Source organism: Aquarana catesbeiana, linkage group LG06 (genome assembly GCF_042186555.1).
Source record: "Aquarana catesbeiana isolate 2022-GZ linkage group LG06, ASM4218655v1, whole genome shotgun sequence".
Taxonomy (NCBI): domain Eukaryota; kingdom Metazoa; phylum Chordata; class Amphibia; order Anura; family Ranidae; genus Aquarana; species Aquarana catesbeiana.
In genome coordinates, this window is record NC_133329.1 from 22071575 (window position 1) to 22088084 (window position 16510).

The window sequence follows — 16510 nt, forward strand, 5'->3', positions numbered from 1 at the left end:
CATCTCAAGTGTATCTGGGTTGGCCATCATATCACTCATAGGATGAGGGTTGAGACCCTCTAATGTCCTCCCGATTAAGGATTCAGTGGATGCAGGGGATAAAGAAACCTGCTGTGGGGTACTCACTGTGGCTTTCCTCTGTAGACGTGCTGGAGTGTTTGCCTCATCCTGATCAGCGTCCTGATCTGCTATGGGCTCGTCTGGCTCAGTGTATGGGCCTCGTAGAGTTGTGGCCGCCATTTTGGATAGGCCGCGCTGCAGCAGAGCGGAGCCCAGCTGATGGGAGAGGTCCCTACGCACAGAGCCCGTGGACATCGGGTGACTCCTTGGGTGTTCCCCAAATGATCAGCGGTGGAGCAGGGCCAGAACAAGGACTCTGATGGCTGTGGCGGGGATCAAAAGCCTGGAAAGGTGCAGAACTCCAAGGCTAGGCGGCCATCTTGGACTGTGTCTCTGTGATAATTTTTTAAAATGCTGTCAGTAACCCAGAGTTCAGAGGAAGTAATGAAGATTTCAGAGGTCAATAGTAAGTGAAATAGAGTTCAGGGGTCAGTAGTAAGTGATGGCGGGTTTAGGGGTCAGTAGTAAGTGATGGCGGGATCAGGGGTCAATAGTAAGTGATGGCAGGTTCAGGGGTCAGTAGTAAGCGATGGCGAGTTCAGAGGTCACAGTAAGTGATGCAGAGTTTGGAGGTCTTTGAAGTAAATGGCACAGAGCTCATGGGTCAGTAGTAAGAATCACAGAGATCAGGGGTGAGAAGTAGGTGTTTCAGAGTTCGGGGGTCTCTAGTAAGTGATACATAAGTCAGTAATAAGTAATTCAGAGTTCAGAGGTCAGTAGTAACAAAGAGTTCAGCAGTAAGTGATGCAGATTTCAGGAGTCAGCAGTAGGGGATACAAAGTTCAGGGGTCAGCAGTAAGTGACAAAAAATTCAGAGCTCAGTAATGCAGAGATCAGAGGTCAGTAGTAAGTAATGCAGAGATCAGAGGTCAGTAGTAAGTAATGCAGAGATCAGAGGTCAGTAGTAAGTAATGCAGAGATCAAAGGTCAGAAGTAAGTAATGTAGAGATCAGAGGTCAGTAGTAAGTAATGCAGAGATCAGAGGTCAGAAGTAAGTAATGTAGAGATCAGAGGCCAGTAGTAGGTGACACAAAGTTCAGGGGTCAGTAGCAAGCAAATGAGAGTTCAGATGATATCCTTGATCCACTTATATCTAAGCTGATATTCTCTAAGACCCCTTTCACACTGGGGCCGCTCGTGCATTGGCGGTAAAGCAGGGGTTAAAAACTCCCGTGTTGCAGCGCTTCTAAAGCACTTTGCAGGCACTTCGGAAATGCTGCCTATTCATTGCCACCCCAAAGATGCTGCTTGCAGGACTTTTTCTAAGGACCCACAAGCGCACCACCCCAGTGTGAAATTATCCATTACAATGAATGGGAGGCAGTTTTCAGGCACTTTACAGACACTATTTCTAGCTCTAAAATGCCTGAAAACTGCCTCAGTGTGAAAGGGGTCTAAAGATAAATGTATCCAGCTTTAATATCTTCACTGTATATACAGTATATTATATCCAATACAGAATATACATGATGAGTAACATCTACAGGTTTCAGGGGAAAGGGTCGTTTTCTTCACATGGTTTAAATTGCCCTAAAATCCCATCCTTCTGGTTTGAGGTTACTGGATTTATCACTGCTCATGTTCATCTGCCCTATATAAGTATTTCACTTTTCTTGGCTGGGATACTTTAAGATCCAAATATGCCTTATTAAATAAAAATGCCCCCTCCTTTTCCATTTTTATGCTTAAAAAAAGAAACTATAACTATAAACTGGAAAAGTTAAGATTACCCAAAATCTGAATAAGTGGAGAAAAAGCATTAATCTAGCTCTAACCGTTATATAAACTGACTAAAAGTGCTAAAGGTTGACCCTCAAAATTTGAATAATAATGGGCCTGCTGAACTGAGATACAAAGCTCTATGGCAGTTGATGTAAAGTAGCTTACTGTAACTTACAGGAAACAAGTAAGGTGTACAAGGCCCCAGGAAGACACAAGGTATTGCGAAACATGTAGGGCGGTGCGTTGTGCTGACGCAATCACGCCACATGTGACCCCGACACACGGGTGTTCTATTTGTTTGTTTTAGTTAGCTGGCTTTTTATGTAACCTACTTGTATATGTCCTCTTGCGAGCTCCTGCTCGTTTTATTTAGCATTAAAGCTTTATTTTTAACCTACTACACGATCAAAGTCCCTTTCTATTTGCTCACTCGTGGCTTTAAGCCTGAGTGTGTTTCTTTCAGATCGAGAACATCCATCTGATAAAGGTATCATCGCAACTTGGCGAATTCTCCACCAACTATTTGAGGCAACCGAAGGATCGGAGACATTGGAGGATCCACGTGTCCCTGCAGAGGGCTGAATCTGTCTGACTTTATGACCCTGCTCTTAAGGGGGTCCACCAGCTCTGGTAAGGGTTCTCATATATAGAGCTTCACTTCTAGGTTGAGACCCCCCTTTTTTTCAGTTTTGGCATTAAAGGGCGAGGGCGGTCACCCAGAGGTCTTACCTGTTGTGGACATCATTGCCCAAATCTACCCATTCCTGCATACACTTATCCAATGTGTATATATTTTTAAAGGACACTATTTCCTGCACTTTTGGTGTATATGGACATTTAATTTATTTTTATTTTTAGATCTTTATTTCTGTATTCAACAATGCACTATTGATGCATATGGACACCTATTTTCATTACTCAATTTATTCACTGCATAAGCTTGTAGTATTTGATTGATTTATTTGTATGTTCCACTTCCACTTGGTCTATTTACAATTTTTTCTTTATAGAGATTATTTAATTTAGCGCAACTTTATTTATAACTTGTACACTAGCACCATTAGATATTGGATTTTAAGGTGTACAAACCAACAGAGTGAAGGAGAAGACACCGGGGCATAAGCTTTCTTTAGGTTTATTGATAATGATGTAAAAAGACAAAACATGCAGAAAATGTTACAAATACATTATACCTGAGTGCATTGTCCTCTTTGTTTTGTTCTTTTTTCTTCTGTATTGAATATCAAGATGTTTTAGGATTGAAATAATCTGTTCTGCTATCAGTTTGCAATGTTTGGACATCTTTTGTCCTTGTCTTTTGCCCTTGAAAATGAGTTTAACCCCTTCCTGCCAACAGTACATGTATATATGGCCTCACTGGATGGGACTTTTCAGGCACTGATGTTGAAAGAGAAGGCCTGGCTCGAAGTCTCCGCTCAGGACTCTGTGCAGGCCAGTCAAGTTTCTCCACCCCAAACTCGCTCATCCATGTCTTTATGGACCTTGCTTTGTGCACTGGTCCAAATAATTTGGTGGAGGGGGGATTATGGTGTGGGGTTGTTTTTCAGGGGTTGGGCTTGGCCCCTTAGTTCCAGTGAAGGGAACTCTTAAGGCTTCAGCATACCAAGACATTTTGGACAATTTTATGCTCCCAACTTTGTGGGAACAGTTTGGGGATGGCCCCTTCCTGTTCCAACATGACTGCCCACCAGTGCACCAAGCAAGGTCCATAAAGACATGGATGAGCGAGTTTGGGGTGGAGGAACATCAGTGCCTGACCTCACAAATGCGCTTCTGGAAGAACGGTCAAACATTCCCATAGACACACTCCTAAACCTTGTGGACGGCCTTCCCAGAAGAGTTGAAGCTGTTATAGCTGCAAAGTGTGGGCCAACTCAATATTGAACCCTACGGACTAAGACTGGGATGTCATTAAAGTTCATGTGTAAAGGCAGGCGTTCCAATACTTTTGGCAATATCGTGTAAATTAAAAAAATATATATAGTATTTTTACTATTTTGGGCCAGTTTTCCTTTGATAATAAAAAAAAGAAATCAGGAGATATCCATTACCATTTACCACCAAATAAAAACCCAATTTGTCCTGAAAAAACAAGGTATAATCCACCTGGATGCACAAAGTTGTGATAATTTGCACGGTTTTAATAACGCATGAAGATGATCCGCACAACCGATACTGCTCTAAAATCTTGCTTTTATTCAGGAAACCATAGTGTACAATATGCAGGTACAGTCAGACAACGCGTTTCAGCATACATGGCTTTAATGATAAAGTCGCGTAGGCTGAAATGCGTCAGCTGACTGTACCACCGTATTGTACACTGTGGTTTCCTGAATAAAAGCAAGATTTTAGAGCAATATCGGTTGTGCAGATCATCTTCATGTTTGATTACTCTCAGATGGGCGACCGTGGATCAGGCACCTGTGAGCTCTGTTGATGGTGGATTATATGGGTAGTAGCACATGTCAAAGTTGCAAAATTGTGCTTAGGCATTAACATTTGTTTTACTCTTAGACAGGAAGGAGTTAATATACAAGCTGTCCTGAGACTGACAATATTATTGTCCAGTTTTCGGTCAGTGACAGTTTATAGTGTGGAGCCGATTCTGGATAGAACTTTCCGAAGAGCTCCTTTCAGATCATTGTTCCTCAAGCTGTATATAATCGGGTTTAGGAGAGGGGTGATAACTGTGTAAAATACAGAAATCATCCTGCCTGCCAGAAAATTCTTAGTTTGGAGTTGAAAGTAGTTGAAAAGACCAGCCCCATAAAAGATGAAGACCACCACGAGGTGAGAACTGCAGGTGGAGTAAGCTTTCCGTCTTCCATCCTTTAGTGTAATTTTCAGGATGGTTTTAAAAATGTAGACATATGAAAGGAAAGTAATAAGAAAGCTAGTGACTCCGATACTTACAGATTCAAAATATAAAAGTAAATAATTGAGGAATGGGTCAGAATATGACAATTGAATCAGCTGATATAGTTCACAGAACAAGCCTGGGATGGTGGTGTGGTCAGGGAAGGCCATTCTTAGCGCACAAAGCGTGTGTATAAAGCAACACACAAACCTGAATATCCAGAAAAAGAGCGCTATCCGAACACACAATTGAATGTTTATCATGGTTGTATAACGCAAAGGATGACAGATGGCGACATAGCGATCATAGGACATTGCTGTAAGTATGGAGGACTCAGTGCTGGCAAACCAAGTGAATAGGAAGACCTGGGTGATGCAAGTTGGGTATGAAATCAGCCTGTTTCCGGTACAGATGCTAAAAGACAAATGAGATGCAGACACAGAAGGGGTGAAGATGTCCAAAACTGAGAGGTTGCCCAAGAAAAAGTACATGGGGGTGTGCAGGTGGAAGTCTGAGGCCACCAAGAAAATGATGAGAAGATTCCCAACCAGTGTGGCCACATAGATGAGGAGGATCAGCAGAAATACCGGGATCCGGGAATCTGTGAGGTCTGACAGGCCAAGCAAAACGAATTCAGACTGAGAAGTTTGATTTCCCATCAGAACCAATAATTCAGTAAGAGAGGGAACGATAATGCGAGGGTTCAGGAAGACCTTGTTGTGCAGAAGACACCATTCCCTAGACTGTAAAGGATCATTCACACCAATACAAAATACAGTGGGGCAAAAAAGTATTTAGTCAGCCACCAATTGTGCAAGTTCTCCCACTTAAAAAGATGAGAGAAGCCTGTAATTGTCATCATAGGCAGTAAATAGATTTGTTTCAATCTATTCAATCATTCATTAATACAAGTCAGGTGAAACAACATCGAGCAGATAAAAGAGAATAAAAATGGATGACTGCTGCAAAACTCCCACCTTCAGTGAATGAAGACATCCAGTGAATACATGCATAAACCTACAAAAAAAAATCAAAGTCATCTGTCTGTAACCAAATGTTTTTTTAGCATTTACAATCCAATGCATTTCTCTATTGGTGCTACATTTATTATAATGCATATAGAAGAGTTTAAGGGTCTCTTTTTTTTCGTAAAATTGTATTGCTCAGTTTGTACAGTATGTCCCTCATTGCTATTGATGCTTTTCTATGTCTCCTAAACTGTTCAATTATTGTATGCATTGAGGACCATGCTTGTTTCTGAAATAATAAAAATTAAAAAAAATAAAATACATGATCATATGAACAATAACAAAAAAAACATGCAAATAAATGTAATATTACATTCCAATAATTATATATTAAAGTATATAAAATAGATTAATATGATGTATAGAGTACATTAAAGTGGCTGTAACCTGAAAAAAAAGAGCTCTTCTTACCTTATAGCAGATTAAACAGCACAGTGCTGTCTAATCTGTCCCTTACCTAAGCTGTACAAAACTTGGTTGATGCTACCTGTGCCCCCCTCTGTGTGCTGACCATGGTAATCCCAGCTGCTGATCCCTGATTACCGTGGTTAGGTTACGTGCCTCCGTGATCCCGCTGCTCTCCTCTCTCCCCCTCCCTCCCTGCCAGTCAGCTCCTGTGTGCCTCTCTCCCTCTTAGCCCCCCCTCCTGCATCTATTAGTAATTGGAAGTAAAAGTAATGAACAACTACAGCCAGCCCCTCTGTTCTATTAATCTCTTCTACACTGTGTACATGTTTTTTGTAAAACAAAGCCTGAAAATACCATATCATTGATCTCTGCTGGTCACTTGACCTCCAGCCACTCTTCTCCCCCTTCTAAGGGGATAAGCGGCCAGCACAGCGGTCATGTGACCCCCCCGGCTGACGTCAGAAGAGGATCTCGGCCCCTCCCTCTGTAGCCCATAGATTGGAGGAATAGAGCGGCTGGAGGTCACGTGACCTCCCGGAGTGATGTCAGAGGGGGATCTCGGGCCCCTCCCTCTGTAGCCCATAGATTGGAGCAATAATGCAGCTGGAGGTCACGTGACCTCCCCGGCTGATGTAAGAGGGGGATCTCAGCCTCTCCCTCTGTAGCCCATAGATTGGAGGAATAATGCAGCTGGAGGGCATGTGACCTCCCCAGGTGACGTCAGAGGGGGAGCTCGGCCTATCCCTCTGTAGCCCAAAGATAGGAGCAATAGAGCGGCTGGAGGTCATGTGACCTCCCCAGCTGACGTCATAAGGGGATTTCGGCCCCTCCCTCTGTAGCCCATTGATTGGAGGATTAACGCGGTTGGAGGTCACGTGACCTCCCCAGCTGACATCAGAGGGGGATCTCGGCTCCTCCCTCTGTAGCCCATAGATCGGAGGAATCGAGCGGCTAGAGGTCACTTGACTGGCCAGAAAAGATCAAAGATAAGGTATTTACGGCATTGTTTTAAAAAGAACATTTTACATAGTGTAGGAGAGATTAGAAGAACAGAGGAGCTGGCTGTAATTGTTCTATACCTTGACGACCCCTTTAAGCTAGTTAAATCAAGCTTTGAACCGGAGGAGCTTACACTCTAATGTCCACCCACAAGCACACACTATTATTATACATTTATATATCTCTGACATATACTGCAATGCTGTACAGAGAAAACTGAGCCAGTCACATCAGTCTCTCTATACTTTACACTGAAATATTGGCTGACTGCGATAATAAGAATGTATTAGTTGATTTCTTCATTGATTTATTTATTGGTAAATACATTGATTATCAGTGGACATCGTTTGGATATAAAAGAACAACATACTGGTAAAGACACAGCAATGAACAAGACAGAGGGAGAGATGAGAGTCGTAGAGTGATACAAATCCCCCTGGGTATTATTATAATATGTTGGGTTCAGTAGCTGCTTATCATCAGCAAAACAAATTGCAAAGTTGGTAAATTGGAGTTTGTGAAATCTCTAAACTCTTTAAACACGTTAAGAAATTAATCTAGAATCGTCTTATCTGTAAAATGTTAAAAAGGAATAGCAGCAATTATCAGGGGGGGGGGGGGGGTGTCAGTGTAAAGTTGGGTGTGATTACTTTTCTGACGCATATAGTAAAGACTGAACTCCAGAACTCCTCATCATTACAGGGCCCCTTTTCTGAGTTATACACAGACTGGATTCATCAGATTATTGCAATTCTCTTTCACCATCCCAAACTGATGTGGGGCCAGAGCAGAGCACAATATACTGCACCAGGAAAGTGTGATAAGGCACATTGTAACCACTCACCTGTATATTCAAATTCCCTTATTGATGATGGATGAAGTCTGTGTACAGGAATACAGGGGATGGAGATGAGGAATATACAACACTGTATATGTGTAAGGAAGGATTGATCACCTTGTAGAAAAATATTTCATGTATAAAACAGCCAACACCTTCCTGGTCAATACAGATAAAATGCATCCTGTAGATGTCTTGTTATCAGATCTTGTGTTGGTCGGGTTCCTTCAGCCAGTTCTATAGAGAAGATCGGAGTGTCAGGTACATAGGGAATGCAGATTCCCTCTCCTCCCTTCTGCATCCTCTGTTCGTGTATAAAAAGGATTTGGAAGCCCCCTGAGATCTCCATCCACATCCCCCCTGTGTCTCATTACACTGCTGAGATCTCACTGTGGGCTCATGACACAAGACGATCCAAAAATATATTTGTTATCTTTAGAAAGGTCTCCTTCACTTTTCTGTTATTGATAAGTGAATAATGTAAAATACTTTTAATTGTGCAAGGGAAGAATCAAGGTCTCTCTCCATTTTTGGTAAATAAATCTACTGTGAAGTGCACCAGGTGTTCACCAGGGTTGAGGTCAGGGCTCTGTGCAGGCCACAAAAGTTCCTCCACATCAAATTGGTCAAACAATATCTTTATCAAACTGACTTTAAGCACAAAGGCACAGTCATGCTGGCAAAAATGGGTCTTCCCTAAGTTGTTGCCACAAGCTTGGATGTGCAAAAAATCTCCATATGCCCAATTATTCCCCCCAAAACTGCATCTTTACAGCCATCTGCTTCAGTATGTGCAGGAGCCAAAACTGTACCTGTGGATAGCTGAAAGTTTTTCATTTGCAACCATGCTGGGCATGTTGTGGGGCATGGCTTTATGGCAGACCTGAGCACATGCTTATTCTCAGTGTCCTGACCTTTCCTTTCCATCTGAGCAGTTATCCTGCAGTGTTCCTTGCTGATTCTTGGCACATACCTTTCCTATGCCCAGCACTGATCATCCGGCACTCTCCATGGTAAAAATCGAGCAGAATCGTCTGACCATGGCGGCAGGGTATCATCACCAAAATGTCACGGACTCCCACAAGGCCTCTCCATCTTCTTCATCTCTGCTGACCTCCAGCAAGTGTCCCCTGCAAGCACCACCAGACTTGGGTCCTGATGATCCTACCCAGGTTCTCTCCAGGCCTGACAGTCCTGTGATGGTCTCCTTCAATCTCGGGGTGCGGAACCCTCTCTTTCAGAAATCATGCAAGCCATTCATGATTCCAAGGTCACTCCCACAGCCCAAATTGATTGATTTCTCTCTACTAAAACACTATGTGCAAAACCTCAGAGAACGTACCACTGCTGCGGAAGAGTGCATAAGCTCAGTGCAGAACACCCTTGCGTCGCTACTGTCCCTGATGCTGCTAAAGAGATGGCGGCCCTGCGAGCCAAGCTGAATGACCTAGAAAACAGGTCCAGAAGAAACAATTTGCTCTTTGTAGGGTTCCCTGAAAAGTCGTAAGGCAACTCGCCAGAATGCTTTTGCCTTATATGGGTCACATCTAGCTTTGGATCTGACATTATTCCTGCCTTGCTTGCCATAAAGAGAGCCCATCATACTCCACCATTATACTCTACCGTGCCCCTGTCCATCTGGGCACGCTTTGATTGCATGCATTCTCAACTTTCAGGATAAGGTCAGCATCTTGAAAGCTGCAAGTGAGGCAGGTCAGCTAAGCTACAATGGAAATCCCATCTCCATTTATCCAGACTTTTCTCCTGAGGTCCAAAAACAGCAGGCCTCCTTCACCTTGGTTAAAGCCCACTTGAGAGCAGCAGGCCTACAATACACCATGCTTTACCTAGCACGAGTGACCTCTGTGGGTTAAGTCATTTTCTTTACTACACCTACTAAAGCAGCCTCCTGGCTGAACAACACGGCCAGTACCCCTCCTCGTGGCAACAGATCTCATTAGCTAAATGCTGTTATTTGTTTTTTTATACACTTCCTTTGGACACCAACTCCCCTTACTGCTGCTGTGACTCCTTATTACTTGAGTTCCTTTAATCAGCATCTGCTGTTGCTGTGGACTTTTCCTGACATTTCATGTTGCTATTAACTGTTCTCCAGATGCTGAAATCTCATCTCCATACTGAACATTTTGTTAAATTGCTCTGTTAGATATTTGTATTTATCTTCTTTCAGTTAATGGTGACATTTGTGCTTTAGACTTTACACTCAGGTTTTATGGGGATAGATGTGTGTTATTTCTTCTTTAGCTGGGTCAATTTTCAAGCTTTTTACTCTAGCACCTTTACTCCCCTGTTGAAGAGAGAGGCAAGATAGCTCCTTGCTCAAGATGTCTGGCATCATACCCCCCTCCTTTTGGCCTTTTGTTCACTTTTTGGGTTATCTAAGCTCTCTATAGTTGGGACAGAAGAGCTGGTTGGAAAGGTTGGGAATTTTTCTCTTTTTCCTTACTAGTTCAATGTCTCTTCTGATATAGATTTGTTAATACATGTGCTCTTGTATCTGGGGTGCTCTGGTACATTGAGAAAAAGAAACACTATTGTAACTAACTAGGTGGGACTTTATATGAGGACATTAAAATGGAAATGTACCTCCATCCCATGCCTCCATGTCTCACGTGTGACGTCAATTTTTGACGTCATCACGTCAACGCTGTGCGTTGTACATCCAGGCGTCTATGATGAGAATTGGCGCCAATTGTCGGGCGGCTTGTTCTGCTCTGGCAGCCAGTTTTCTCCTCTGTTTAGCCGCCCACATGACGTTGGCGGTTACCTATTGGCGGCACCTGAGTACTTATACTCCCCTCAGTTGGACATACACTCCCTGTCAAACTTTTTAGCGGTGGCCAATGGGTGTCACTTGGTCTCTTTGAAATCACAGGTAATACTATGGCCACTTTCTGCCCTTGCTTTTGTTTGTCACATTTCCCTTTTGGTCCAGGTATTTACACTGGAGCCTTACTTCATTTCCACATTCCCCCAATTGGCCACTACGCTGCTATCCACCTTTACAAATTTACTTCCCCTCTTCTCACTCCCAATTAAGTAACATCACTATTGCTATACCATTTAGTTCTACTCTGTTGGTATTAACACATCTCGATTCACAATGATAACTACTCTGCTATATTCATGTAGTATTTCAGTCACCTTTAGTATTCCTATTTTTTTTTTTTTTTGTTTCAATGATTTTTATTGAAGATTTTATAAAGGAATATGTTACATAACATAAAAGGGGAATATTGATATACACACTCAATTTATGTATGTCTCGGAGATTATTACATTACTTTTGTTGTTCATATGACAGAGAACCAATCATTGTGAGCAAAATAATTCACTATTCACATTAGTTTTCTTAACTGTACTTCACTTTACCTTTTTCTCCAGTGGCAGTTACTTCCACTATCAGGATATTGTATTTCAACATTAACATTAATATTAACAGTAAGCTTAACCTTTGGGCCATATTGACCAGTACTTATCAAACTTTGTGCATTGTAAAGAGTTTATTGCTAAGAGATACTCAAAGGTGTAATTTCTATGAACAGCTTTGGTAACGTCTGACAGATTGATGGCATTAGTGGATTTCCAATTTCTTAAGATCATTAAGCGTGTCTCTAGGAGTATATGTGTTACAACTGGCCTAAAGTCTGTATGGAATTTTTCTATGTTTAGATGTAGAATTGCCAGCGCCGGGTCTGGTTGAGTGAGTACCGTTATTGTAGATATCATTCGGAATACTTGGTTCCAAATACATTTAACTGTAGGACAATACCAAAGCATGTGGAGTAGTTTCCTATTTGTCCACAGGCTCTCCAACAATGTGGGGAAGCTCCGGGGAAGAACTTCGCTATTCTATATGTGCCATCTGTTTGCCATTTTGATAGTTAATTCCCAGTGTTTGACACAGTGAGAGGCTTTGTGTATTGCTCTAAAGGTTTGTTGCCATTGCTTTTCTGAAACTTTTATACCTGGGTCTTCCTCCCATTTTTTCATTGCTATAGTTTTTGTAAGTGTGAGTTTATCTCTGGTAATGTTATACAAGAAGGATATGCCTCTTGTGTGTTGTTTAGCTGCAGAGTAAAATTGCCATATTTTGCTCGGAATGGATATATTCGGTGTGGGTCAAGAGTTGATGAAGTGTACAATTCTTAAACATATAAACTGTTTGTCTATTGGAAGGTGATACTGTGTCATAAATTGTTCCACAGATTTAGGATGTGTACCGTTATACAAGTCTGATATATGTGTTATACCCTTAGTTATCAGGTCACTCACTGTCAGCATTGGAATCAATGCTTCTAAAAGTGTTAAGGGTATTTTATACTGTTTGTCTTGTTTGTCCCTACATGTTCATTCCCGTATGAATCTCCACGCTTTTAATGATATCTGCGTTGTAGGAGACATTGTTTTTGTGTCCCATGGTATCCACCCGTCTGTTATGAGTAGTAAGGGTACATTTTTTGTCGGTACAGTTGTCTTTTCAATGTCCACCCATAATGGTGCATCATTTGTTTGGAACCAGTGTTTGTTTTGGTCTAGGCGTACTGCCCAAAAGTAGTCGTGTATGTCCACTAGTCCTGCTCCGTCTGCTTATTTATGTGATGTGAGGTTATTTCGTGAGCATCTGGCTTTTTTCCCCTTCCAGATCTATCTCCAGCCTAAATTTGCAATGGTTTTGATAAAATGTTGAGGGATGTACAATGGTAAAGTGCGGAATATATATAATATTTGCGGCACTATCATCATTTTATAAGCTGTAATTCTACCCAGCCATGATATCTCGTTGTTTGACATGTTTCTGATTTGGGCTTCCAGTTTGGCAATCAGAGGTATTATGTTGGCTTTTATCATTGTGGAGATTTTGTTCGTAAGTGCAATCCCCAGATACGTGATACTCCCTTTACTCCACATATATGGCAGTTGTGATTGTAGTGTGTTACGGGTATTGGTTGAAACGCCCATATCTAATATTAACGGTTTAGTGAAATTAACTTTGTAATAGGATATTTCCCCAAAGGCAATAAGGACATTGTGAGCTTGTGCTAAGGAAATGGTGGGATTTGTCAAAAGCAGAATTACATCGTCCGAGAATAGGTTAATGGTATGGGTGGTATTTCCAAACTGGAAGCCCGTGATCAGGGGGTGTGATCTTACAGATTCTGCCAATGGCTCTATCATCATATTGAGGATTGTAGGAGACAGGGGGCACCCTTGTCTTGTTCCATTAGTGATATTAAAGGTTGCGGATAGGAACCCCACTGTATACACTTGTGCTGACGGACAAGAGTATAGTGCCATAATAGCTTGTAATATAGGGCCTTTGAATCCAAACTTGGTTAAGGTTCATTACATATAGGTCCAGTGGACTCTGTCGAATGCCTTCTCTGCATCAATGGACAACAGCAGAGAAGGCGTTCGACTCTTTTCAGCATAGTGTATTACGTTAACAATTCTCCTGGTTGCGTCCGAAGTTTGTCTTCCCCTCACAAAGCCCATCTGGTCTCGCTTTATAAGAGTGGGTATAATGTTTGTTAATCTTTTGGCTAATAATTTCGCGTATATTTTTGTATCGGAATTGAGTAGTGAGATGGGTCTAAAGTTAGCTGGTGTGTTGGGTTCTTTGCCCGGTTTAGGTAAAGTCACTATATATGCTCTCAGCATATCTTGTGGAAGAGAAGCAGTCTCAGCAGCTTTGTTAAAAATTGTTGTCATGTGTGGTGAGAGAATATTGGTGAATATTTTGAAATATTCGTTTGAGAATCCGTCTGGACCGGGAGATTTCCCATTGGGGAGTGAATGTATGGTCATTTCTATTTCTTGTTTGGTGATCGGAGCATTCAGATTTTCTAATTGTTGTTCAGAAAGGGAGGGGAGATTTATGTGCTCCAAAAATGAGTTTATATTGTCTATTGTTGGTTGGGGTGTACTGGTATCTTTGTGTAGGTTATATAAAGAGCTATAGTATGACGCAAATTGATTTTCTATTTCTTGTGGGTTCGTAATTTTATGTGTTAGTGTAGGATGTTGAAGGTATGCTATTCTAGTTTTGATGCAAGCTGCTTTTAATCTATTCGCTAGATATTTACCGGCTCTATTAGCATTAACATAATAGTTTTGTCGTAGGCGTTGAAGGTGTATGTCATATTGTTGGGTTAGAAGTGTTCTAAGTTTTTCTCTAAGAGAATTTAATTTGTCAATAAGTGTTGTTGATGGGGATTTTTTTATTTTGAGTTTCTATAAGATGTATGTCAGCGAGAACCCTGTTTAGCTGCTGAGCCTGTTTCTTCTTTTCTCTTGCTCCTAATTGGATTAGTATGCCTCTCATAAAGGCTTTATGTGCATTCCAAATAGTAAAGGGATCACTCAGTGAACCTCTATTTTCTGAAAAGAAATTTTGTATATGCTGGGAGATTGTTTCGTGATAGTTAGAATCTTGTGAGGAGGAGACTCCCTTCTCTGCGATAGACATGGATATGGCAGCGTGGTCGGACCACGTAATATCATGAATTTTAGTCGATTTCACATTTTGTAGGAGCCATTTATCCGTTAGAAACATGTGAGTATGAAGAGTGTCTGTAGGAGAAAAAGGTATAATCTCTTTCGGTGGCGTACAGCTCCTCCTGGTGAAGTATGGACTGAAGGGATAGAGTTCCTTTTGGTTGACCTGAAGAAGTGTCCAGAGTCGGATCAGAGGTTATGTTGAAATCACCACATATCAGGAGGTTGCCATATTTTATTGAGTTAGCTTTGTGCAGGACCTTCTTAAGGAATCAAATCTGGTGTGTAATCGGGGCATACAGTGTAATGACTGTATATGGTCTGGAATTAATATCTCCTGTGAAGATGATGTATCTGCCTCCTGCATCGGTAAAGACATCTTTAGGTTATATTGATAGCGAGTTCTTGAAGGCTAGCAAGACACCTCCTTTTTTGCTATTTGGTGTGTTAGCCATGTAAATGAGTGGGTAGTCTTTATGCTTACACTGTGGAGCGTTGTTTAGTTGGGAGTGGGTTTCTTGGACACATAGAATGTCCGCATTTTGTTTATTAGCATCTTTCCATAAGGAGAACCTTTTTGCTGGGTGGTTTAGTCCCCGGGTATTAATTGAAAGGCATGTAATCATCATTGTAAGTATGTGGGATCGTGTGGAGTGAGGTGGTAGGAGTACTCACTGTGCCCAGCTGGTTTGTAGTTTGTTGCAGGTTGGTCTGTGGAGAGAGGTCTCGTCATTTCTTCATATGCCGTAGGTGATTTGATTCTGCCATAAGCGAAACTGTGTATACCAAAAACAGAAGGTAAAAAGAACAAAAAAGAAAAAAAGAAAGTCAACAAGGGTTGGATAAGAAATGGATCCATGAATTGATCCCTGTGCAGGTATAACTGCTACTGGTGTTATAGGGTTTTGGTAAGAGTCAAACTTGAGCTCTTCCCTGGAGATAAACTTGTTTGTAACTGTGGAGTGTGTTATGAACTTCCACCGGTATTTTTCTTGTTTGAACGCTTGTTAGAGACAATTTGCCAATCGCTCTGTATAGGGGTCGGTTCCTGATGAGGTAAGTGTTGGGTAGGCTGGTCAGAGATTATGCCCCAGCGCCTTAAGCCCCTCTTCTAAGGCGGTTACTGAGATGGTATGACCATTATGAGTAATAGACAGAGTTGCAGGGTACTTCCATTTATGGAGGATATTGTGGTTTCTCAGGGCTTTTGTAATTGTCATCAGGTTTCTGCGGCGTTGAAGCGTGTGCCTGGACAAGTCAGGGAGTACTCTAATGGCGGTATACTGTTGTGGAATGTTTTCCGGCTTGTGGGAAGCCTGCAGAATGCGATCTTTTATGTGGTAATAGTGCACACTCATTAACACATCTCTAGGCGTGTCATCAGGGAGGAATGATGGTTTGGGGACCCTATGGATCCTGTCCACTAGGAGATCTGATGCAGTTGCTTCAGGAATTAATGTGGAAAATAGGGTCTGGGCGTATTGCAGAAGCTGAGAGGGGGGTACAGATTCTGGTATACCCCTCAGTTTGAGGTTGTTCCTCCTGGATCTGTCCTCAAGGTCGGCCAGTTTATCTTTTATCCATGAAATGTCCTCCCCTTGAGCTGTGTGTGCTTCTACCATGACATTTATATGATGAGGTATATTCCTCCATCTTGTGCTCCACTTGATTCACTCTGCGGCCTAGTGTTTGCACCTCTCTCTGACACTCAGTGATTCCTCTAACCAAATATGCCTGTAAAGAGGAGCGCAGGGACAGCAGCATGTCCTTCATCAGTGTATCTGACACTGGCCTGTCTTCTGTGGGGAAATCTTTGATAGGGTCCCATCCCTAAGTACTCTGACCTGTGTTGTTGTGAGGCCCGCTTACCGCCATGGTCGGATCGGCATGTGGTCTGACCGGCGAGTCCCTCCGTTGCCTCGATTTGGCCGAACTCCTCGTTGTGGGAATTGATGGGCCTAAGGAGGTTTTGCTGGGTGTATTGTCCGGGCAAGAGGT

The 16510-nt window shown here is 42.2% G+C and overlaps 1 protein-coding gene across 1 annotated transcript; it reads right to left on the reverse strand.

Moving 5' to 3' along the window:
- Positions 1-4449: 4449 nt before the first annotated feature.
- LOC141147886 (olfactory receptor 7C1-like) lies at positions 4450-5379 on the reverse strand. Its single transcript, XM_073635049.1, has one exon. It carries the CDS (start codon positions 5377-5379, stop codon positions 4450-4452), a length of 930 nt encoding a protein of 309 aa, XP_073491150.1.
- Between the last annotated feature and the right edge of the window lie 11131 nt (positions 5380-16510).

What these genes read in the sequence shown, in the direction of transcription:
- LOC141147886 (XM_073635049.1), bottom strand. Translation starts at nt 5,379, where the DNA reads ATGGGAAATCAAACTTCTCAGTCTGAATTCGTTTTGCTTGGCCTGTCA.